Raw genomic sequence first — 24,044 nt, 5'->3', positions numbered from 1 at the left:
TGGAGATATTCTATGACCTTACTGGAGCTCTTGGCAATTGCCTAATGGAAAATCATTTGGTAGTGATTTCAAAAATGTCTAGACTCTCGTCCATTCTAATACTGTGGCATGAGTTGTCCTTGGTTTGTTTTGCTACACAATTTACCACAGGATACTAGACCAAATGGAAAAAAGAAGACAAACTATAACATTCTCTAACAATGCTAGCTAGGTCTGTCACTTGACCCCATGAGCTGTCACATTCCAGCATGAGGGCTCACATAATCAAATAACTCATCATGTCATTAAGGACATTAAACCTACATAAACCCTGGAGGGAGAAACCTATACCCCACATGCGTTTAAGGCAACGTGGAACACTTATTCATTTAGGGGGCGTAAAGGAAACCAGATGATAGAGGACAGTTGTTCCTCTCTTGGGTTGGATTAACCTTTGACTGTTTTGATTGGCTTTTATTTTTACAAAAATGAGGGTAACTCATGGCAAAATACTTAGAGAACAATGCCCCCCAAAAGCCGCAAGACTAGCTTGTGAAGACCTTTTAAACATATTAGTAATTACAATTGGAATAGGCGATTCTTAAACATAATGTACTAATCAAGCCTATTCTACACTGATTTCTATTGCTTTAGACTTGGATTACTAGCACCTAGAGGGCTTACATTTACTGTGGCAACCACAAAAATGTGTTAATTGCAAGCCCACAGTACTGTAGTTTCACAACAGGCATTTCATCTCTTACTTCCAGACCTGATTACCTGATCTGAATGGCTGCACTGCCTAAGCTAAGCCATCATTTCAGAGATCATCTCCTTACCTTAGATACCTTCAGGTATAGCCAGTGGCCTGACAAACTTACTACACATAAAAAGTCTCCAGACGCATTTGCCTAATTATCCAGGGTGTACCCTAATAGTTTCTCTAGGTCTCTATGACTTATGACTGTCATATGTCAATACCTGAAGACATTTCTACAGCTTACCTAATATTCAATTGGATCTGTCATAAGGGAAATAGTAAATAAATGTGTCACTTGAGTTTCCAGATATTATTATTCCTCAACAACTAGCTATTTGGAGAAAATATATAATTCTCTCAAGTCGTCTACCATATTATGAAAACGAATATATGTTATATATATATGTTATATATATATATAGCCTAATGTTATAAAGAAGTTTCCACATCATCATTATATTAATCAGTGTACGGCATTAACCTCAAAATATGAATATGCGCAATAAATGGAAGTACTGTACTGTATTTTCCGACCGGGAAAGGCTTGGACTAAAGAATGAAAAAACAAATGATTACCTGTCAAATCCAGTTGTCGTAAATGTGTAGTCCAGACTTGATACTCGTACAACAAGTCATTCTTGCATATTATAAAAGTAATCCCTGCAACATTAATCGATACGTTGAAACTTTCTAGTGGTGAAACAAACTACACTCAACGCAAGCGAGAAACCACGGCTAAGAAGAGAACGTCATTGTAGCGTATGAGGAGGGGCAGTTGGGGGAAAGTGACGGAGACCGAATAAAAGGAGTAGTTGCCCTCCCACCCACCAGCCAGGTAGAGCATTATCAGGCAGCCGAGATTTTGGAGCGATCAACATTTGAAACAGTCAGTCACTTACGATTCGAGTCAACGAGTTTTCATTTTAAGTTTATGATAACACATAAAACACTAGAAAATGGCAAGTGTAACAAAATTGTATAACTTTTTTTATTTCATAGACAGTACATTGAACACTTTCCCTGCGTTTTCTAGAACACAAGACCACTAATGAATTCAACATAAGGCAAATGGGCATATAAAAGTTTCCAGAACAGATTAACAAAGGAAATGGATTACAATCACTAAAGCTGCATTGCATTAAACACCAACACATACTGTAGATACACCAGAAACAATAATTCACTTTGGCTGACTAAGGTATCCTGTTCCTCTTATCAGCTAATACAGTAATTTCTGTCAAAATACTTCTTACACATATGAAAACATGGTCCTTGTCAATACCATAATACAACTAGATGCAAAACAACAAAAGTATAACCATTCAAAAGTCGGTTAAAGCATATCTCAAATTGGTACTGCATATGAAGCATTTTTACACAATCACTCCAAGAGCACTATATTTGACTGCTGCACCAAAATAATACACAGAAAACATGTAGCATAATCTTAACCATTCAGTCTTACTCATTTCATAAAGGGAGAATGATCTTTGTTATTGTATTGTTGTTTTCCATAGAGAGAAAAAAAAGGTAAATCTAAGGATAAGATTGTGCCATTTCTTGTAAAACAATGACTTTATTAACAGCTTCCACATAATCCTTACAGGGGGAACATTTGGCCTTGAACGGCATAACAAGTTACTTTACTATCACGCATAAAGTGAAACAAAAACCCTGATAAGACATAATGACAGTGTTTACTGATGCAAATGAACACAGTAATACCATGGACACTAGACATAATTAACTTTTTCTATGGAGATAATTAGACGAACACTTCTGTAACTATTTAAAGTTGCATCAGGTCAAGTTCATGAGGTAATCCATTTTCTAAGGAGATCCAAAGACAATAAAACGTGGAGCACTTCACAGGGCTTGAAAGGTTCTGTACTGTATCCTGAAATATTATTAACATTACATTTACACTGAGGGGGAGACGGGGAGTATTTATGGAGGATTAAGTTGAACTGGAACATCAATTACCTATCTACATTACAAAATAGTGGTTTTCACATAAAACAATAAGAACACTCTGCCTTAATCAGTACTGTGTGCTGCTGACACACACACGCACACACATACATTTGGCAAGTCACATTTCCACATGTACAATAATCCACATTACAACATTCAAATGTAGCCAGATTACAGGGAGATACTGTGCTTTACATTCACATGGTTTCTATCAATAACAGCATGATTCTTGTTCTCCAGGGGTGGTGTGATTCAGGTGAGGAACTACAGGCGAAATGGAGGCACATTCCTCTCTACAGGCGGAGGTTGAGGGAAGGACTCTTACGACTGGCTCTGGCACATCTTCAGCAGGGAATCTGGAGGTCTGGGGTAGTATCCAGTGGTGCAAGGTTTGTTTGGAGAAAATCGACAGAATTTGTAGTCCAGGGGGAGATCTTTGGTGGTGAGACAGAGACATAATTAGTCACTCTTAGTGAAGCAGTACACATAGTACACTAGATCGAAACAAATGATGGACTACAGGGATTATCAACGATCACACATTAAACAAACTAAATGACCCAATTCCAAACTCTAAGGGCTGGTTTCCCATCTCCAAAGGAGATTTATTGCTATTTACTAAATGATATTTAGTCCAGGACCAGGCTTAATCTGAGTCGAGGGAGTGTTATATCATAGGTTGTGAAAAGATAGAAACAGCATATACCGGTACGATAGTGGGCCATGGCTGGGAGTGGTTCATGACTCAACTGCTTTCTTTCTCACTTCTGGAAATTGAACAATAGCTCTGCCAAAACCAAACCTTCACCAGAAAGAACAGACCATACATTTAAAAAAAGCATTTCCTAATCTTGAAGAACATGTATGGAACATTAGGGATCACATTCCTTGGAAGCACGCCTCTCAAAAAGTAATTCAGCAGTGCCATTGTCCAACAAACCAGAGAGAGTGAATCCCTATAGCCCTCTGTCTCCTACTGTATACTGTACCTGCGATGGCCTCTACACTGGGGATGGCCATTGTGCTGTATTTGTGGATACTTTGGCAGCACCAGGTGAGTTTCTGGCTCTCCTCATCCCCTTCAACACTCTTGTGGACGTCAGTGAAGTAGGATCCCCACTGCTCAGACGCAGCAGAGGGTGTCTTCATGCCCTGGTCCTGAAAGTAGATCATATAGATTAGAAAAGGAGAGGGAGGGAGGGAGGGAGAGAGAGAGAGAGAGAGAGAGAGAGAGAGAGAGAGAGAGAGAGAGAGAGAGAGAGAGAGAGAGAGAGAGAGAGAGAGAGAGAGAGAGAGAGAGAGAGGGAGAGAGAGTGAAGAGGCCAAAGGTAAAGCGGGTAAGGAGTGACCATTTGTCCATCTACAAATGTAGCGATTCAGCCCCTCTCAGACCAGGTCTGTCCTGGTGAGGATCCAGGGGTGTTCCTGTCATCCGGCAACAGATATGCTGACTCATCTCGTTCTCTCTGTCTGGAACAAAACATCCTGCAGCTCGATACTCTCCAAGGAAGTGACCCTACGAAGACTCAGCCTTTCAACCGGCCAAGGCTTGGTCAGTGAGGGAGAGGGCAGAACTGAATGATATGGATGACATCCATTCTATACGTATGTATTTAGAGAGAGAGAGAGAGGGAGAGAGAGAGAGAGAGGGAGAGACAGAGAGAGACAGAGAGAGACAGAGAGAGAGAGAGAGAGACAGAGAGAGACAGAGAGAGACAGAGAGAGAGAGAGGGAGAGAGAGAGAGACAGAGAGAGAGAGGGAGAGAGAGAGGGAGAGAGAGAGAGGGAGATAGAGAGAGGGAAAGAGAGCGAGACAGAGACAGAGAGAGAGAGACAGAGAGAGAGAGAGAGAGAGAGAGAGAGAGAGAGAGAGAGAGAGAGAGAGAGGGAGAGAGAGCGAGACGGAGACAGAGAGAGAGAGACAGAGAGAGCAAGAGAGAGACAGAGAGAGGGAGAGAGAGCGGGAGAGAGAGCGAGACAGAGACAGAGAGAGAGAGACAGAGAGAGAGAGAGACAGAGCAAGAGAGAGACAGAGCGAGAGAGAGACAGAGAGAGAGAGAGACAGAGAGAGAGAGACAGAGAGAGAGAGAGAGACAGAGAGAGAGACAGAGAGCGAGAGAGAGACAGAGAGAGAGAGAGAGAGAGAGCGAGAGAGAGACAGAGAGAGAGAGAGAGAGAGAGAGAGACAGAGAGAGAGAGAGAGAGAGAGAGAGAGAGAGGGAGAGAGAGAGAGGGAGAGAGAGAGAGGGTCCTGACAGGAGAGGGGAAGGAATAAGGAAGATGGCCTTGTTGAAATACTTGATCTGACATGATTTGATTGACAAGCTTGATTTGACCAATCCAGTTCTGTTAGATCAGTGATGTCATGGAAGGGAGGAAGTACTTTTTTTTTCTTCGATTTCTGAGAAATCCCCCACCCCTGTTACTCATAGTTCTTAATTCCACATATCTGACTGCAAAACTACTAAAAGTACAGACCGCTGAAATTATCTCTCCAACAGGAAGTGCCTAGCAAGTATCGACTGATGGTATGTTATACTGTAAGTGTGTGATCTCACACGCCACAGGTTGCAAAAGTCTCGTACATATCCGTCTTTAAATGTCTTTGAAATGTGACCCAGTAATGATATCAAATGAATCCAAGCTCTTTAATGTTAAAAGACCAGGAAAAAAAGATGAGATCCATACTGTACCCCATGAAATTCATCTCTACAATGAGAATAATTCTTCCTTAGATCCCATTTCTTAGAACACAGAACCATCTAAACATATCATTAATAAACTGGTGCACAACATCATGTAGCCTATTCATGTGGAAATTTCCACAAAACATTGCGGGCCAAATTGTGACCAAAAGGAATCTGGGAAACTGATGAAAACCATGTTGTTCTCCATGTGTTATATACACTGTCTGCAGCAGAGGAAAAACTCTGACCTAATTCACAACAGTTGAGGGATCAAGCCTCTAGTAGTCAGGAGATAATGAACATCTATTAAACAAGGAAAGAGGACATGGAGAAACCATATAACCCACTGCAGTTTGTCTCCCAGACTTCCTTCACTGCATTTGAGTCAGACATGGAAAGGGATAGAAATAAACTGCATTAAAGGAAAGAGATAGAAAGAAAGAAAGAAAGAAAGAAAGAAAGAAAGAAACAGAGAACTGAAGAGCGAGAGAGAGAGAGAGAGAGAGAGAGAGAGAGAGAGAGAGAGAGAGAGAGAGAGAGAGGGGGAGAGAGAGAAGAGGCCTAAGGTAAAGCGGGTAAGGAGTGACCATTTGTCCATCTACAAATGTAGAGATTCAGCCCCTCTCAGAAGGGGTGGTCTGTCCTGGTGAGGATCCAGGGGTGTTCCTGTCATCCGGCAACAGATATGCTGACTCATCTCGTTCTCTCTGTCTGGAACAAAACATCCTGCAGCCCGATACCCTCCAAGGAAGTGACCCTACGAAGACTCAGCCTTTCAACAGGCCAAGGCTTGGTCAGTGAGGGAGAGGGCAGAACTGAATGATATGGATGATATCCATTCTATACGTATGTATTTTATCGTTTCCTTCCTAGCAGTGTCAGCTGCCCTAAAACTACTGTAAACTCTTCCTGTAAACTCTTCCTGGCAGAGTTGTATTTGACAAATACAGTCTCACATCAACCTGTTTCAACATGTCTACTTTTACACGTTTCTTCATTAGAAGCAACACTGTAATGAATCATATTATGACACCACCGCAGTATACTTACAACACTGTAATTGCCCACCTTTTTTCATAATGCTTGCTGAAGTGACACACACACACACATGCACACCCACATGCACAGAGCATGCAAACTGCAAACACACACATACACACACACACACACACACACACACACACACACACACACACACACACACACTACAGAGGGTATATTGTGGCACTCAGCCAAGGACTGGGGGAGGGAGGTTCTTTCAGGCTGGGGGAAGGTGGGTGAGTGCGTTAAGCGGAAACAGCTGCTCATGTGAAGCTGCTTACCTCAAACTTTCCCTTCTTCTCCAGAGGCTCCACTTGGGCCTCGTTGGACTTTGCTGCATCGCTCTTCGGGACGCCCTCTCCCTCCATTTCCTCCACGATCATCACAGTCTCCCACTTCCCAAAGCTGCTCCCAGGGAACATGTCCGACCGCATGCTATCCCCAAAGTACACCACCTGTATGGGTACCGGATGACAATCGAGATTGGAACATTATATGAACAGCTGCAGAATAATTCAAGTTTATCTTTAAGAGTGACTATTTCTTTCTGATTTTGTCCAGTGAAGCAGGGTAATGAAATATACATTTGGCTGGATTCCTTTCTGGAGAGCACTCAGAAGTAGTCAAATTCAATAAACCTGACATGTGTCTTACCGCCCCTGAGGGCAAACTAGACCAGACACGATGAGGCTACAAAACTCATCACATCTTCTTTGACCATACCGTCTCTTTTGTACTCTACAACTGGAAAGAAAAAAAACACAGGCTTAGTGGAACAGCATACCGAAACTAACTGGCACCCTGTTTCCAACTTCCAACTTCAAAACTTCAAATTCAACAAACGTTTAAATAACTGTGTATGAAGTACCTCGATGAAGAATATACAGACCAGTGTGCGGGGGGGATAATGAGAACATTTTGGTAGGACACATTTCCAAAAAATGCAGTCCGCCCACAACTCTCCTTTCGAGGAATGCAGGGTTTGTGTGTATGAGTGTGTTTGTGAGGGAGAGCATTTGAGTATGTCTAGATGAGGCAGACACCCATAAAGGGGATAAAGGGTGTGTGTGGGGAATTTGTGGGTCACTCCGGAAACCCCCTCTTCTTCTCAGGCTCTCTGGCTGTATCTGTGACCAGGCCTTCTGCGCATAAACAAACAGGCCAGCCAGCCGGGGCTTGGGAGGTGGGCCCTGTGGAGCTCTGGGGCGTGCCTCAAGCCTCAGGAGTCAGGTTTCCACCAGGCTTTCCCAGAGCTAGCCACGACTCGGCTCCACCAGAAGAGCGACGGCTGTGAAGTGCGCCGAACGCTTTTCAGCGACACACTTGCCAGCAGCATCGAAACAATTATGATAAACATTTACAGGCCCGGGAATTCCGACACAGTAGCAAAACATTTTACAGAGAGGGCTTTGCATGGGGCTAAACACAGTTTCATAAACTGGACTAAAACCAAAGCAGAATTGAGACAGTTCTTTTGAGACCCTTTCCCATACAGTCCAATGTCTTCCTTCCCCCCAGTCACACTCTGGCTAGTTCTCCCACTCAGCGCCCCTCTCCCCGAGGTGGACCCCCCTGTTATCAAAGCATCACTCAGAGCAGCGATTACAGCTAAAGCCACTCCTGGGTAAACAGACCTGGAGAGGCACACAGAGCAGCTTAAATGACTTCATTGTGCTCCACTGTGTGGGGCCTGAGGGAAAGGGAAAGGAGGGGATGGCGGGGGGGGGTGTCACATATCTGACATGAGAGGCCAAGGAGATAAGGATATAATCCCAGGTTACTTAGCCCTCGATCATGACAGAAGCACTGCCTAATACGCTGATAATTAAACTGTAATGTGACAACCAATGTTTAAGAATCGTAAAAGGTGTCTAATATACTCTGCAATTGGCTACTTTGGCTACAATGTTGCCAACATCAACTATGTAATGTTTGAAAACGAATCTACAAATATGAATCTGCGTATATCTATGTACAACCGTCTTGCGTGTTGTGTATTATTATCATTGCCGTCGACACGAGAATTGTAGGCTACTCATCATAACTGAACATCTGATAATAAGAACATCAGGTGAAGGGCAGTATTTTATCCATCTTTACTTTATTGGGTAAATAAACTCAATATGAATGGTTGTACAGTTGTCTAGGTAAGAATAGGCTACAGCTGTCTTCAGAATTCAGTGAAATGCTAGGTGATGTACTGCCAGTGACTGTAAGTGATGTACAGCCATTATCTACTAACCCTAACGTATGCAATTGTAACAGGATATAAAATCATTGATACAGAATCGTTCTCATCATCCAAACATTCTATTAGCATTTGAATTGGGGGTGGGGGGGGCTGAAACAACGGCGCTATTACAGTCTCGCTCAAACTGTAGCGAGATTAGGAGACTACTAATAGTAAATAGTAATCCACAATCACAACATAATATTATTTAATCCAATCAGGTGTTATATTTTATTATGACATCCTGTCTTTGATCATTGTCGATACTTTTCATTAGACATTTACCTTTTCCTCCCCCACAACACACACCCTGCCGTGTTCACACCTCATTCAGTCCCTATAGTCCTGGGCTTTTGCCTGTGAAAATAGCTGTTCAACATCCTCTGGGTTTTCGATGGCAGTAGTTCGAACAGTTTCCGTTTGGGCAGTGCAGTGCAGTTCAGTTTCTGCCCATTTAGGCCTAGGCTACACGGCGCCGGATTTGGCTGAAACGGCAATGATCTGATATATCGTTTGCACCTCACAGCTACACGATTCCGCTGAATTCATGAGCCGAGACTGTGACGAGACGATAACGCTGGGAGGGTGTTTCCGTGTCGTTTTTGGAGTCGTGTGGTTGGCGATTGGGTGCGTTTTTCGATAACGATGACGCGGACGCACATGTATTGTGGTTTACTTAATACTGTTCAGCACTTGACGTTACATTCGATGCATGACTTGTGCTATACAGGCTAAATAAAATTCTGAAAGCGGCAAGTAACAAGTGTGCGCATCAAAAACCTAGGCATTAAGCACATAACATCCATATGCTGTATAAATAACGTTTGATTGATTGATGTATGTGCGCATTGCGTGCGACCCAACCATTCAGCAAGTCTTGCTATAAATGTGCTATAAATAGCCTACACTTGATAAACCAGTGCTGTGATATTATTTATCGTCTTAGAAACATCTTAGCAAGAGGCACTTCAACAATTATCATAAAGTTTATATACAACCTAAATTTACACAGATCAATAAAGTATAAATGCCATATCTTGGATGTAGACATAATGTAAGTGGGGAGAAGATTGATCGGGAGTTGACAATACTACTACTTCGGGCACATGACAGTAGCCTAAGACCCACCATTGTGGGTGCAATGTATTGTGCAAGACAATAATGACATTATTGTCATGTCAATTTTCAAATATTGCAATATTTATTACTATTATTTTTTTATAATGATAATCTTTGTGTGAACATTTTTCAGATTACAGACATATGTGCTGATATTGACTTTCTTTTTGAATTAAAAACTTTCTAGCATGTGACAAATACATTTGAAACTTGATTACATTATATACATTTTATATCTATCTATATATTTATATATATATATCATTTCATTTGTTCCATGTTGCATGACAATTAGTTTTCACCCGACTCACGCTTATTCATGTTAGATTGCGCTAATCATTTTCCCCGCTTCTCTGCGCATAGGAACATTATGCATTTTCATACAAGTAGTGACGTTGTCATTTTTCTCTTCTTGTAAAGACCAATGTACAAGCGGCACCATCATTGTGCGTCAGTACACAGCTTCTCACTGTAAAGAGTGGGGGGGGGGTCATTTGACACTAAAAGTAGGTGAAACAGTGTGGCGCTCGTAGTGTTAAAAAAGTGCAATATTCCTCCTGGCCCTGCTTTAATTTGGATAATCAGAAGGATTTCAACCTCCAGTTGAGGAATGCGAATATATGTGTTACGGTACATGTGGGAATACTATGGAGCTATTTTTGTGCCAGCAGAAATTGAATTGTATTTGACAGATTTAATTGAATATGAGCACAAATTGAATTGTATTTCACAGATCTGAATTGTATTTGACAGATTGAATTGAATCTGAGCACAAACTGAATTGAATGACGTCGGATGGGAGGGATGGGAGTTAGAATCGGTGCTCTATTATTCTACCTAGCCTAGAGTCCCCGGATGAGTGCCTCTAAAACTGAATTGTATTTTGAGAAAAACTGAATTGTATTTTGAGTAAAACTGAATTATATTTTGAGAACTGAATTGTATTTTGAGAAAAACCGAATTGTATTTAGAAAAACTTTATTTGAAAACTGAATTAAAATAATGAAAACTGAATTGAATACAATTCAATCTGTCAAATACAATTCAGTTTGTGCTCAGATTCAATTCAATCTGTCAAATACAATTCAGATTAGGGATGCACCGAAATGAAAATTCTTGGCCGAGGCCGAAGCCGAATTTAAGGAAACACTTGGCCGAATACCGAATGTGTATCGGCAGTTTTTAATTTTATCATTGCATAAACTAAAAACATTTTGCTTTTTATTCATGCTTCTCAAAGAAAGAAATTCAGATCTACAGGTTACCACAGGTTACCTCACCTGTCTACAGGTTACCACAGGTTACCTCACCTGTCTACAGGTTACCACAGGTAGTCGGTGAGACACATTGAATGTAGACATCCAGTCACACACGCACACAGACACGACCAGCAGGTCTGATATTGGTCTGACTGGATTCGTCTCGAAGAGTAGATGTTCTTTGGTGTCTTTGGTGTCCAGAACGGTCATTGTATTCCCCCATTACACTCCCGGACACACACAGTGCCACCCCCGAGCAACCCCCGAGCAATCCCCGAGCGCCGCCACTGTCGAGTGCTGAACGGCGCTGAACGAGTGTATCGTTAGAACTGTCGGTGTGTAAGCCCTACTGAGCTGGGCAGTGACTCCTAGTGAAAACGGTGAATGTAGACACACACACGCACACATCCAGTCATCCAGTCAAGTGAATGTAGACACATTGGTTTTCATCGCGGACACAACCTCCGCGAACTTCCCTGGTGCAGTAAATTAATCTCGTCTCATTCGCTGAGCAGCATGGGATGCTTACACTGTTTGATTGCGTCATCAAAACACGCCCACTATTCGGTGGTAAACATTCGGTGTTTTCACACATTCAGCCGAATACCGAATGTGCTTTATTTAGCGAATATTTGGCCGAATGTTCGGTGCATCCCTAATTCAGATCTGTGAAATACAATTCAATTTGTGCTCATATTCAATTCAATCTGTCAAATACAATTCAATTTCTGATGGCACTAAAACAGCTCCATAGAATACATGTGGGAAAACTAGGGTTAGGGTTAGGTGCTAATAGAATACATGTGGTAAAACTAGGGTTAGGGTTAGGTGCTAACCCTAACCCTAACCCATGTCTAACCCTAACCCTAATCCTAACCCTAATCCTAACCCTAACCCTAACCGTAGCACCCTAGCACCTAACCCTAACCCTAGTTTTCCCACATGTACCGTATTCCCACATGTACCGTAACATATGAATGAATGAATGAATGAATGAATGGTCTTTATTGTCATTGATATAGTACAGGTACCAAACAACGAAATTTGGGAGGGGGGGCTCCCCTGGTGCTAGGAAAAAAAAAACTAAAGAACAAGAAGGGAAAGGAGCTGGTTTACATAAATAAAGGCTATGTACACTATCCACTATACTATACTATACAAATATGCAAAACAAAAGAGGAAAATCTATTGCCATATTTGAACCATTAAGTGTGTGCAATATTTTCCGGACATCCTGGTTGTCTGAGCTGTGATCGTAGATGTACCAAGACTATGCAGCTTAAGAGAGGACTGTAATCTACTCTGAATGCCTCCCATTCAGCCCCCGCCGCATTAAGTCTTGTCAGGTGAAAGTGGAGAGATCCCAAAACATTGACTGCCTCAGGTCACTGTAGAGAGGGGCAGCTTAAAGCGGCCATAAGTGCAGGTTGTACAGGTTGACGCTGCATTCCGCGAGAGCCTTCTCCACGTGTCCGGAGAACAGAGGGAGTATTGAGCCCTCGGGCCCGAGTTGAAAGGGTGTGTGTGTGAGGGAAAGGGGGGGGGGGGGGGGGGGGGGGTGGGGTGGAGTAGGTGGGGGCTGAGGACGTGGATGATGATGGGCGTCCCTAGGTGCACTTGGGGGCTTTGACACAGCTCTTCCTGGGCCTGAGTAGGTGAGGGGCTGAGAGAGGAGCTGACAGAGATTGTATAATGCAGTGTTGCTCTACAGTCAAGGGCCTGTTTATCACAGACCCTCTCAGCTGGCACTCGGGCCTCTGTCAACACTCATGCCAAAGGCCTGCAGGTGTGCACGGCCGTGTTCCCCTCTCCCTCACACCAGTGCGAAATGAATCCCTCCAGGTTGATTTATAGAAGACGTCCGATCTCTATGAGTCTGCCAGGAAGGGGAGCCTGAGTCAACCTCGACGAGAGCCGACAACGTTCTATACAGATAAAGTGATTCGATGACACAATGTCTAGTACACATGCTGTACAAGCTATGTGATTATTCAGGGACATTTTGTAAATAGATCGCATGTCACTTCATCACATGATCAGTAGAATAGTTAGTGTGTCACTATGTGTTGTGTTGATGTTGTGCGCTGTATACTGTTGGGATAGGTGAATTATAGCTGCCTGTATTGACACGGCCCTTCGAAATGCCCCCCCCCGTCAGGGATCGATAAAGTTTAGTTCAATTCAAGAATTCAATACCTTGGGATCCGGTTTCCCAGTCATGGTCTTGAGCAGCTCGTGGAGGTGGGGCCAGTTCCCCTGGGAATACCAGCCAGGCTTGTCCAGGGATGGCAGACCCTCGCTCTACTCCACGTCATTCACTGCAGGACAAAGATAGCAACCTTACCACAGGGTCACCACTGGCGCAACCACAACCGCTCAAGGACATGAACATACATGACCACACTCTGCTCAGCACATGACCACACCTCTCAGCCTCATGTCCACACCTCACAGCCTCATGACCACACGTCTCAACTTACGGCCCACAAGCAAATATGGCAGGACAAATGGGATTCTATCAATGTGGATGTTTCCTTTCCAGTGATTTTGTGAGAGACAAAAATAAATATGTGAGAGAGAGAAAAGTACCTTGTTAAAAAGATATTGTTTTCCTAAGTTGGGGAAATAAGCCTAATTAGAGCTACTTCCATACTGTATGTTTCCTACACAGATACTATTTTGGTTCTCAGCATAAGCTGGTACACATTACAGCCGCCATTAAGTCAGCACAGCAGAGGAAAGAACTTACTTGGACAAATGCATTTGTTGTAAGTCGCTTTGGATAAAGGCCTCTGCTAAATGCTCAAAATGTAAATGTAAAGAAACAGACTGGATAAAAACGGTCATAGACGCTGGCCAGCTTCGTCCATTCATTGGGGCGGCTTTGGCGCAGGAGGTAGAGTCGCCGTCTAATGATCACAAGCCGAGCCCCGGCTGGCCACATGTCGAAGTGTCCTTGGGCAAGACACTGAACCCCAAAATTGCTCCCAGTGAGTGGGCCAGCGCCTTGCATGGCAGCTTGCCGCCATTGGTGTGTGAATGTGTGTGTGAATGGGTGAATGAGAGGCCGTTGTAAAGCGCTTTGGAGCAGCAAAAAAGGTGCTATATAAGTGCAGTCCATTTACCATTTACTTATGCCCCCCTGAGTGTAGGGGCCCTACATACCTACATAGCCCAGTCACCAGCCAAGTTTGGGAGAAGAACACTTCTACTACTTAACAAAAAACTAAAAAGTCTAGACACTCAATCAACCGTCACTCAACAGTCGCACACAGTCATGCAAGAACAATGTAGCAATGAGCTCAAGGGAAGTATTCACAGTTTAACACCACAGAATTCGCCCACAGAATTGAGGGTACATGTTTATAATCAAAATGAACAAATCTGGAGTCATTTCTAGTTCATTGGAGTGAGGGGGGGGGGGGGGGGGGGGGGGGGGGGGTTGGCCACCCAGATTGTGCAAATTTGTTTCTCTGTGAGCAAGGGGCTTGTGGACTACAGCCAAGATAAGATACAGTGAGACTGGAATCTGAAACCACACAGCACCCAGATCATTACTAACACTCTAGAAAACCTTTCCTCTAAGAAAACATATACTGTATCTGACCAATGTTTGGATTTGAATACAAGTCAGTGAAACAGCAAACGTTTTCCCTGGAATCCCCAGTGCAGTGTGACAACAGCCACAAAATAAAAATAGTTTGTCCAGTTAACCCATTGTATTGGGTCCTCCTCAAATGAAGCTGATGTATGACAGCTATGTAATTCTCCAGGATGTACAGTAGCCTTGTTGAATGACCTTAGCAATTGGTGCTAGCTTGTGTTCATCTATGAGTATCCTGTACTTGAAATGGGTATTTCCCTTCTGCACAGGAGAAACTTCAAGACAATTGATATTGAGTATTTGGACCAGGAGAACATCCAATTTAATTTGAAAAACTGACAGAACTTTACAGAGTAAGTTGCACTAGGTTCAAGCTACGGTTAAATAGGCTATAAATATTGTGACAGAAGAGAGAGAAAAAACAGAGGCCTACACACACACACACACACACACACACACACACACACACACACACACACACACACACACACACACACACACACACACACACACACACACACACACACACACACAGTAACAGTAACAGCTGTGAGGAAGTAGGACCTTGAGGGAATGTGGAATGAGTGGTATGTGGTCTCTGCGAGCCCAGAGAAACTGAGAACAGAAACACACACTGTACCACTAAGAATACCAGGCACCTTTCCGGATGTGAAGTCCTATGGCGTTTCCACTGTAACCAAAGTGAGGCTGTATGCACAAGGCAAATATTTAGAGAGACCTGGCTGTTGGCATCCTCTGAGCAAATGGCTACTGAATGCCATACTTATTAAGTAGCTGGAATACATCTTAATGCAAGCCAAAGTAAAGTCAAGAATCAATTTACAACAACCGCCCCCCTTAAATACAGATTTGGCAGGCACTGTACTTCTTATGAATACTATAATGCACTCGGTAAGCCTCAACACAACTTAACACAAGTCTCATTGACACACACACACACACACACACACACACACACACACACACACACACACACACACACACACACACACACACACACACACACACACACACACATCAATTCCAACAGCGGTAGTGGTAAGAAGCTATCATCAGTGCACAATAATCAGGAAAGATAACTTTGTTGACAAACTTCGGTTCTTCTACTGAACACATATCAGGTGCATCTAAAAAAAAAGTAATATTGTGGAAAAGTTCATTATTTTCCGTAATTTAATTTAATTTAATTTAATTTAATTTAATTTAAGTGAAACTTTTATATATTGTATGTAATACTTGTGTAATATTCTAATATTTTGAGATACTGGATTTTTTATTTTCATGAGCTGTAAGCTGTAATCATCAACATTAAAACAAGAAAGGCTTGAAATATAGAATATATTAAAGTTTATATGAAAGTCTATATGAAAGTTTCACTTTTTGAATTAAATAAAAAAATAATGAACTTTTCCATGATATTAAATTATTTTTGAGATGCACCTGTATATATATATATGCAGTGGGGGAAATAAGTATTGAACACATCAAAATATTGTCCAGTAAATGTATTTCCAAAGAGCCTATTCAAGTGAAATGTTATGTGTAAAAGTAAAAGTTATGTGTGATAAAGTGGAATGAAACAGGAAAAAAGTATTGAACACACTAAGTGAAATTAATTCAATACTTAGTGGAGAAGCCTTTGTTTGTAATGACAGCTTCAAGGCGCTTTCTTTATGAAGTAACTAATCGCCCGCAGTATTCAGGTGTGATTTTGGCCCATTCCTCTACACAGATTGTCTTTAAATCATGAAGATTGCGGGGGGCCCTCTTGTGAATCTGGATCTTCAGATGCTTCCACAAATGTTAAATTGGGTTTAAGTCAGGTGATTGACTGGGCCATTCTAACAAGTTGATTTTCTTTCTCTGAAATTGCCAATTGCAAGTTTCCTTTGCTGTATGCTTTGGATCGTTGTCCTGCTGGAAGGTCCACCCACGTCTCATCCTTAGCATCCTGGTGGATGGCAACAGGTTCATCTCAAGAATGGCTCTGTACATGGCATTTCTGGCAATGTACATTTCTCCTCCAAACATGGTGTGTTGTGTGACAGCCAAAAAGTTCAGTTTTGGTCTCATCTGACCAGAGTACATGCTCCCAGTAGTTCACTGGCTTGTCCAAATGTTGTTTGGCAAACCTTAAACAAGCGTCAACATGTCTTTTTTTTCAGTAGTGGAGTCTTGCGGGCTGAGTGTGCACAGAGGCCATGGCGGTGAAGTATTCTTCTGACTCCCTGATCAGAAATCTTGCGAGGAGCTCCTGCGCGTGGCTGGTGCGTTGCTTCCACTTAGGGATAATGCCCCCAATGGTGCTTACTGGAAGATTCAGAAGTTGTGAAATACGTCTGTAGACAATTCCATTTTCATGTTTTGCAACAATCTGGTTGCGAAGGTCTTGAGACAGCTCTTTGCTTTTACCCATCATTAGGTGTTTGTTGTGTGGCACCTTGGTAACAAAAAATAACCTTTTATAGCCCATCAATATATTCTAACCCAGCTGACATTAATTAGCACAGATTGGAGGTAGAAGAGTTGCATCTTAATTAGTTATTTTTTCTAACTTTAACTTAAGTTTAAGTAACTTTTTCTTTGTGTGTTCAATACTTTTTTCCTGTTTCATTCCACTTTATTACACATCACTTTATTTACATATTAATGTAAATAATTAATTATGAATTCATTATTTACACTTTAATGTTTGGATTTGTTCTTGTCTGGATTGTTTGAGTTAATACCAAAGTTCCCCCACCTGTATATATATACATATACATATTATTATTATTATTATTATTATTATTATTAGATGTATTTTTTTTACTGAAATGCTAATCAGACCGTGTGATAGAAAAGTCTAGGTTTCAACAAAAAGTTAACTCAATCTACTTAACAGTGTCCACAGTAACCAAAACAACTGTACCAACATACACTTTACAGAGATGAATTATGGACTCTTCATCTCAACTCAACTCTTGACAGCATCACTCAGACGCATTCCAAAAACAGAAAATAAATACATAAATGCTGCTGCTGCTGCTGCTGAATCCTCAAATGGGGAAGCCAATACTAGTACTAGTATACTGTATAGAATAAATGCAGTCTGCGTCTGAGACTATTTCTGCCAACGTGGCGAGGCTTGGAAGTCGGAAGGGAGGGAATATTTCACCGACTTGGCCATTGTATTTCACACATAACGCATCCCTTCAGTGTTATTCCTGGCAGAAGGAAGAGTCCAGATGGGGGAGCAGCATTCCTGAGCAGCCCCAGTACCAGAGCAGCACCCCTGCCAGAGCACACCTTCAGCCCCCGATGAAATATCAGCTGCCAGGGGGAAACTGGGATCATCATGTGGATTAGAGATCATACGTGTGGAAAAAACAACAACCTGACAGCTAATATTAACCTTGTTATAATGACTTACTTACTTACTTACTTACTTGTTATAATCCATAACATCTGCAAGATGAGGTGGTAAGGCCACCACCTGGTTTGATGTGTTTATTAAGAGATTATGTTTTTTTTTATGTTGTCCCTGGAAATGAACTCTTCAAGTGTTTTCTCAGTGCCTCGTCCTAAAGAGAGAAATTAGCTACAGTAATCCCCGACATGAGGTTCTTCTGAGATCATTCCTTTGAGGTGCACATTATGCAACTCTACAACACTGTCTGATGTAGACAGTACTGATCTACAGGGCTTAAAGTTGGAAGAGTGGGGAAGTTCCTTCATTTCTCCATTCCTGGATAACCCCAGAGTCTGCGCATTTTTGTTTTTAACACACCCATCTCTAACACACCTTAATCAACTAATTACCAAGCTGTCAATTACGTGACAACTGAATTAATTTGTTGAATCCATTGTGATTGAACTGGGCTAGGACAAAAGTGTAGTACACACTGGAGCTTTTCCAGAACTAAATAGGGAAACACGGGCATTGGGCACTGATGATTGACAGAGCAGAAGGATCCTACATCGACATGCAGACAGGGAGACACTCACCCAGGGTCCGGAAGGGCCTCTGCAGGGGGACTAGGGAGAAGAACCCAGGCTTCAAGGCATTGGTGATGGTTATGTCAAATAGCTCCTCCCAGTCCTTCCTGCAACAACAAAAATAGACCAATACACAATACAGGCTTAGTAAGAGGACAAAGACAGCTCTCCAACTGGATTTGTGTAGGACAAGAACAACAAAAAGAAGACGTACTCGTACTAAACATTGGGAAAGTTCTTGAAAAACACTGACCATAAGCAGTTTAGGCTATTACAAAATTCCAGAGGGAAATTCTGGGATGCAAAGTCAACATGTCCAGTGCAAAGCAAACTCATAAAAGGCTAAACGGACACACACGTTTGTGGTGATTGCTAACAGGATTGCATCCTGCCTCCAGGTGCTCACCTGGGTTCCCTCTCCCTTCCACACAGGAGCCACACTTGTGGGTGGACTGACGCTTGTTTGCTGTCCTGGCCTGGCTATGTCTGACTGGAGTTAAAGAGGGAGACAGATCTACGTGGGCAGATACTAAGCTGGAGTTGAGGCAGAGCCCAGGCACACACTGAGAGCACAGCCACATTTTAAACTGAACATATAGCCTGCAGACTCCATTAAATTCTGGATTGGTACATACAGTATACTGGAAGCAGGACCTCATCAACAGTGAGGGGCAGTGCTGTACATAGTATCTCCCAACTCCAAATATCACCTAATACCTACTACGGTGTTCCTCGCTACATAAAAGCATTCTTACCAGTAACGAAGTAGAGAGAGAGTAAGGTAAATAACAATGAGAGCACATTATACTGTATAGATTAATACAGACTGTTATCATTTCAAGTTTACGGTGTCCAATGTCAGAGAGTACATCTACCACTGAAGAAGGCACTGAGCCCTGGAGGGTGCAGGCCTATAAGGAAGGCCTGAGCTTGTTGTGACAGCTCTCCGTCACTGGCTTCCAGCCTGCAGGGGCTGAAAAAACAAACTAACAAAAAACAGAGAAGTGGCGGGTTCTGACGGACGCAGAAAGAATGCCCTCTTCCTGACAGAAATATCACTCAGGTATTTTAGAAGGGGGAAGTGGGTTCTTCACTCTGGAGTGGCTTCGTACGAAAAAGGATGTGGAAAGAAATGCATACTGTCCATACAGGAGAGACAGAGCTCTTGTCTGGGGCTTAGTGCACAGCAGTCAGACAGAGTTGGAGTCCCTTGGCTGTGGGATCAGACAGCAACAACAGAACACAGAGGTTCACATGCAGGCCAGCCAGTACGATCGGGACAAAGCTTACTTCTCCCAGAGCCACCAACAACAAGACGCAGCCTGCATGATTTCCTCCCCTAGTTATCGCAACATAAATCTGCGTCCCTCAGACTTGTAAACTCATGCTCTAAACACACACACACACACACACACACACACACACACACACACACACACACATACACACACACACACACACACACACACACACACACACACACACACACACAGCCGGGCTCCCACTTGACGTGGCGGCTCCTTCTGAGGTGACACATGTTCTGGTGCTAAAGGTCACAGGGAGGGGAGGGGAGGCCAGTGAAACAGTGGGGGGGAGCAGGGGAGAGGGAGAGGAACAACAGAGAGGCCAGGCCTTGCTGTTTGACAGGAAATGGGACTGAGGGGGAAAGCCTCGGCCACAGAGGTCCCCTGAGATGCAGCAGGCATCCAGAACAAACGATTCGCTTTCAGACCCTTTTTCCCCCCTCACTCTCATTACAGAAAACTATCAGCTACCAGCATTATCTGGACGCATGGTTGGTAACCAGATGGACATCAAACATTAAGGTGTCTGGATAATGGCTGGATTAATAGTGATGATTAGGAGCTCCACTGTGAATACAACATTGGTGTGTGTGTGTGTGTGTGTGTGCGCATACGCGATTGTGTCCGTTTAGATAATGGGCCGAAACACCACACACCACCACCACCACGAAACACCACACTCACGCATTCAATAAAGCTTTGCGAACAGCCACCAGAGAACGTCTGCTTTCCCTGGGTCATCTGCTAGCTGCCTGACCGAGTGTGTAAGAGGGTTTAGGCTAGAATAATAAGCCTAAACCACACAGTGTACACTGCAAAGAGTGGCAACAGTGATACAGACACAGTCCAGTCCTCCCTGGGTCAGCCCACAGCTGCAGCTGGCCAGTAATGAGTCTATGGAGAGCCTGTTAGGACAAACAGTACCCTGCACATGTTCAATAGTAAGGGGTCACTCTAAAAGTGGTCTGTATTTCTGCTGGGCTGGTAGGAAAAGAAAGCGGACTGTGCACATCGCTGAAAGAGGGTGTGCTGGTCGGCAGCACGCTGGAGAGGGAGAGTGGTGTGTTATCAAGTGTGTGACGGCGATTGAAACTCAAGACAGACGTGTGAACTGAGAGTGACTGAAGGAAGGAGTGATGGCATGCGGGAGCTGCACAATACAGGACGCGATCGCGTCGGGTGAGCACCCGTATGGGCTGACCCGGTCTGGCCACTCCTCTAGGCCGCCCTGAGCAGAACTTCCCAGACTGTCCAGTCCGGTAATAAATACGGCCGTCTGGGATGTGTTTTTATGGCATCAGGTGGTAAAACAAGGCTGTGTGGCTGGCCGGGGTGCAGTGTGTGGTCTGGTATGGTCTGGTCTGGTCTGGTCTGGTCTGGTCTGGTGTCAAGCCTCTCACCCCAGGACGTGGTCACAGATGAGCCTGCAGTAGTCACTGTGGGAGCTGGTGATGAGGAGGAGGACCTTGCCTGCGCTCTTCATGCTGCGCAGCCATGCCATGACCGAGTCGGAGCAGGGCTGCAGGTAGCGCCCAGGGTCCCTCTTCACATTGGGGAAGTACGTCCCAGCATCCTCTGGAGTGACACACAAACAAACAAATAGCAATGATTGCAATGGTGTAAACAGATGCACATGCGAGAACGTCATGGAAGCCTCCTAGTAGTGACATAGAGCAATGTCATGTCATGTCATAACGACGTTTATACTAGCACCGCCGTTTCTCTTTTCAACAGATGTAAGAAATGTGTGATAAATAAGTAAAACCGTGCATTCCTTTCTGTTTATCAACAAAAAACAAGATGTAGCTTAACAGACCAAGTAAGGCAGGGATGAGAATGTTCCATGAGTATTTGCAAAGGTCATATGGCAGACAGCCCTAGGTGAATGACTATGTGAACGAATACGTGTCACATCCTGGGTGAAAGGGCCAGAATTCAAACACCACGAACTCCACGTCCACCCCGATGGACTGTTTGATGTTGGGAGGCTCTCAAGTCAGCCAGTGGTTTTCATTAGAGCATAACTAGCAGCAGACACACTCAGTCAGTCTTCCCAGGCCAGGGCAAGCAGCCGGGAGACACTATGACATTGCCTGGACTGACATAGGGTGTACAGACGAGGGTGGGGGACAATGAGGCTGACTGGCTGAGAGGCACTGAGTCACCCAGTCCCTCAGTGAGACTCTGGCAGCAGTAGGGGGTGAGGGGGATCTCTGGGTCACACTCCCCCCCCCCCCCCCCCCCCCGTGAGGCACTGAGGACGGGCTGCCTGCTCTTCAAAGACCCCTGGCTGGAAGTCTGTCAGAGAACCAAATACTAAGGGCTAAATATGGTACACCTCTGATCTCTGGTATGAAAGCAGGGACAGTCAAAACATCCCTTTTGACCCGGCATACTGAATACAGCATAATGAATACAGCATCAAAAGCAATGAGTATTGGTCGTCCATTATAACATTTAGCACATCAACAACATTTTTGTTTCCATTTTTGGGGGGAAAATGTCATTTTATGTGTCATGATTTGGTCAAGAAGTGATATTGTGTGAATTAAGTACTGTACTATTTAGTATCATCTTACAAAATAAGAAGGCCTATGTATATTGGGAAGATAAGACTCTACGTATACTGTACGATCAGAAGATAACTCTACATTTACTGTACGATCTGTTTGCATTTGATTTACTGTCATATTCATTTAGTTGCACATGTATGAAAGTCAACTTCTACTCCGATATAAAAGCATACAGTACGTAATCTTATTCAACAGGAAGTGGAGTTGTATTTGCCCTCAGGAGGAAGAATGTGCCCAATATGTGAGAAGTGGCGTTCCGTTTTTTCACAAGCAGGAGAAAAGAAGGCTTAGGAAAACATCCCGGGTGCAGATGATTGGCGTGTATTCATCAGGCCAGGTGTTTACCCTGGCACAGACAGCACAGCTCCCCTTTAGGGAGCATGACTGAGCCCACCGTAGAGACCATGGACTACACACAGGCTAGGAGACACTTAGCCATGTAGCACAGCCACAGTACAGACCATGGACTACACACAGGCTAGGAGACACCTAGCCATGTAGCACAGCCACAGTACAGACCATGGACTACACACAGGCTAGGAGACACCTAGCCATGTAGCACAGCCACAGTACAGACAGCAGACACAGACACAGACATAGACACAGACACAGACACAGACACAGACAGCAGACACACACACACACACACACACACACACACACACACACACACACACACACACACACACACACACACACACACACACACACACACACACACACACACACACTTTCTCTCTCCATAGGTCATGAGGCTACAGAGACCACTGGGTCATGGTTAATGCAAATTAGCTATAGAATGTATGCAATGTATGAAGAGGCTGGAATGCTAACATAAAACTATTAACATAAAAACTCTTGCATACTGTGCATTGAAAAATTACCATGTTAGTCAATTTGAAAAATTTGACCAAACTAAGGTCAAGTCTGTTCTGAGGAAGACATTAAATATGCCTTTCTTCTCAATGATCAGAGGGAGAGCAGCATGATTCTTGATTCGTGATTCTTGAGACAAAACTGTTCAGGGGTTGTTAAACATTTTGAATATGCTGCTCTCTGGTGGCGCAAAGGCAGTCTTGCATCTACTGTGACCCTCATAAGTCATCATCAGATGTGAATATGGATATGGATATAGTTTGACAATGACAAGATACGCATTGCACAGAAAAGCACCTATTTGCTAATGTCAATAAGCTGAACATTAAAATGAGCAGCAAGACACATCGGCGATTGAAGGTCTACACGTTACAGACATTCATCCAGCTAACATTCGTAACAGCAGAGGGCAGTATTGAACGACAAACAAAGAGGGTTCTCCCAAGGCCAAATAGCAGAGTACGGTTCAATGAGAGTAGACTAACGTGATTTAAAACCTTATAAAAAGGGATTAAACAATCAGAAACTTACAGGCAAACAACATATTACAACTGCTGCATATTCAGCAGTTTTATTCAAATAAAGAACTTAAAGGGTATTGGGATCATTTCACACACATCTGGCCCAGTTCTCCTCTGG

The 24,044-nt window shown here is 43.4% G+C and overlaps 1 protein-coding gene across 1 annotated transcript in view; it reads right to left on the bottom strand.

The window, feature by feature from the left end:
* Window positions 1-2,042: 2,042 nt before the first annotated feature.
* Window positions 2,043-24,044, bottom strand: part of nt5dc1 (5'-nucleotidase domain containing 1) — a 72,699-nt gene continuing 50,697 nt past the window's right edge. Inside the window, 7 exon segments of the mRNA XM_080526128.1 lie at window positions 2,043-3,147; window positions 3,703-3,871; window positions 6,723-6,896; window positions 13,246-13,350; window positions 13,354-13,367; window positions 18,662-18,759; window positions 21,357-21,531. Coding sequence (XP_080382254.1) covers window positions 3,035-3,147; window positions 3,703-3,871; window positions 6,723-6,896; window positions 13,246-13,350; window positions 13,354-13,367; window positions 18,662-18,759; window positions 21,357-21,531 — 848 coding nt within the window. The 3' untranslated portion in view covers window positions 2,043-3,034.

Source organism: Nansenia antarctica (assembly GCF_963989245.1).
Source record: "Nansenia antarctica genome assembly, chromosome: 3".
NCBI classification, from domain to species: Eukaryota; Metazoa; Chordata; class Actinopteri; order Argentiniformes; family Microstomatidae; genus Nansenia; species Nansenia antarctica.
The sequence above is the reverse complement of the archived record's forward strand: the minus strand, read 5'-3'. Positions and strand labels throughout refer to the sequence as shown.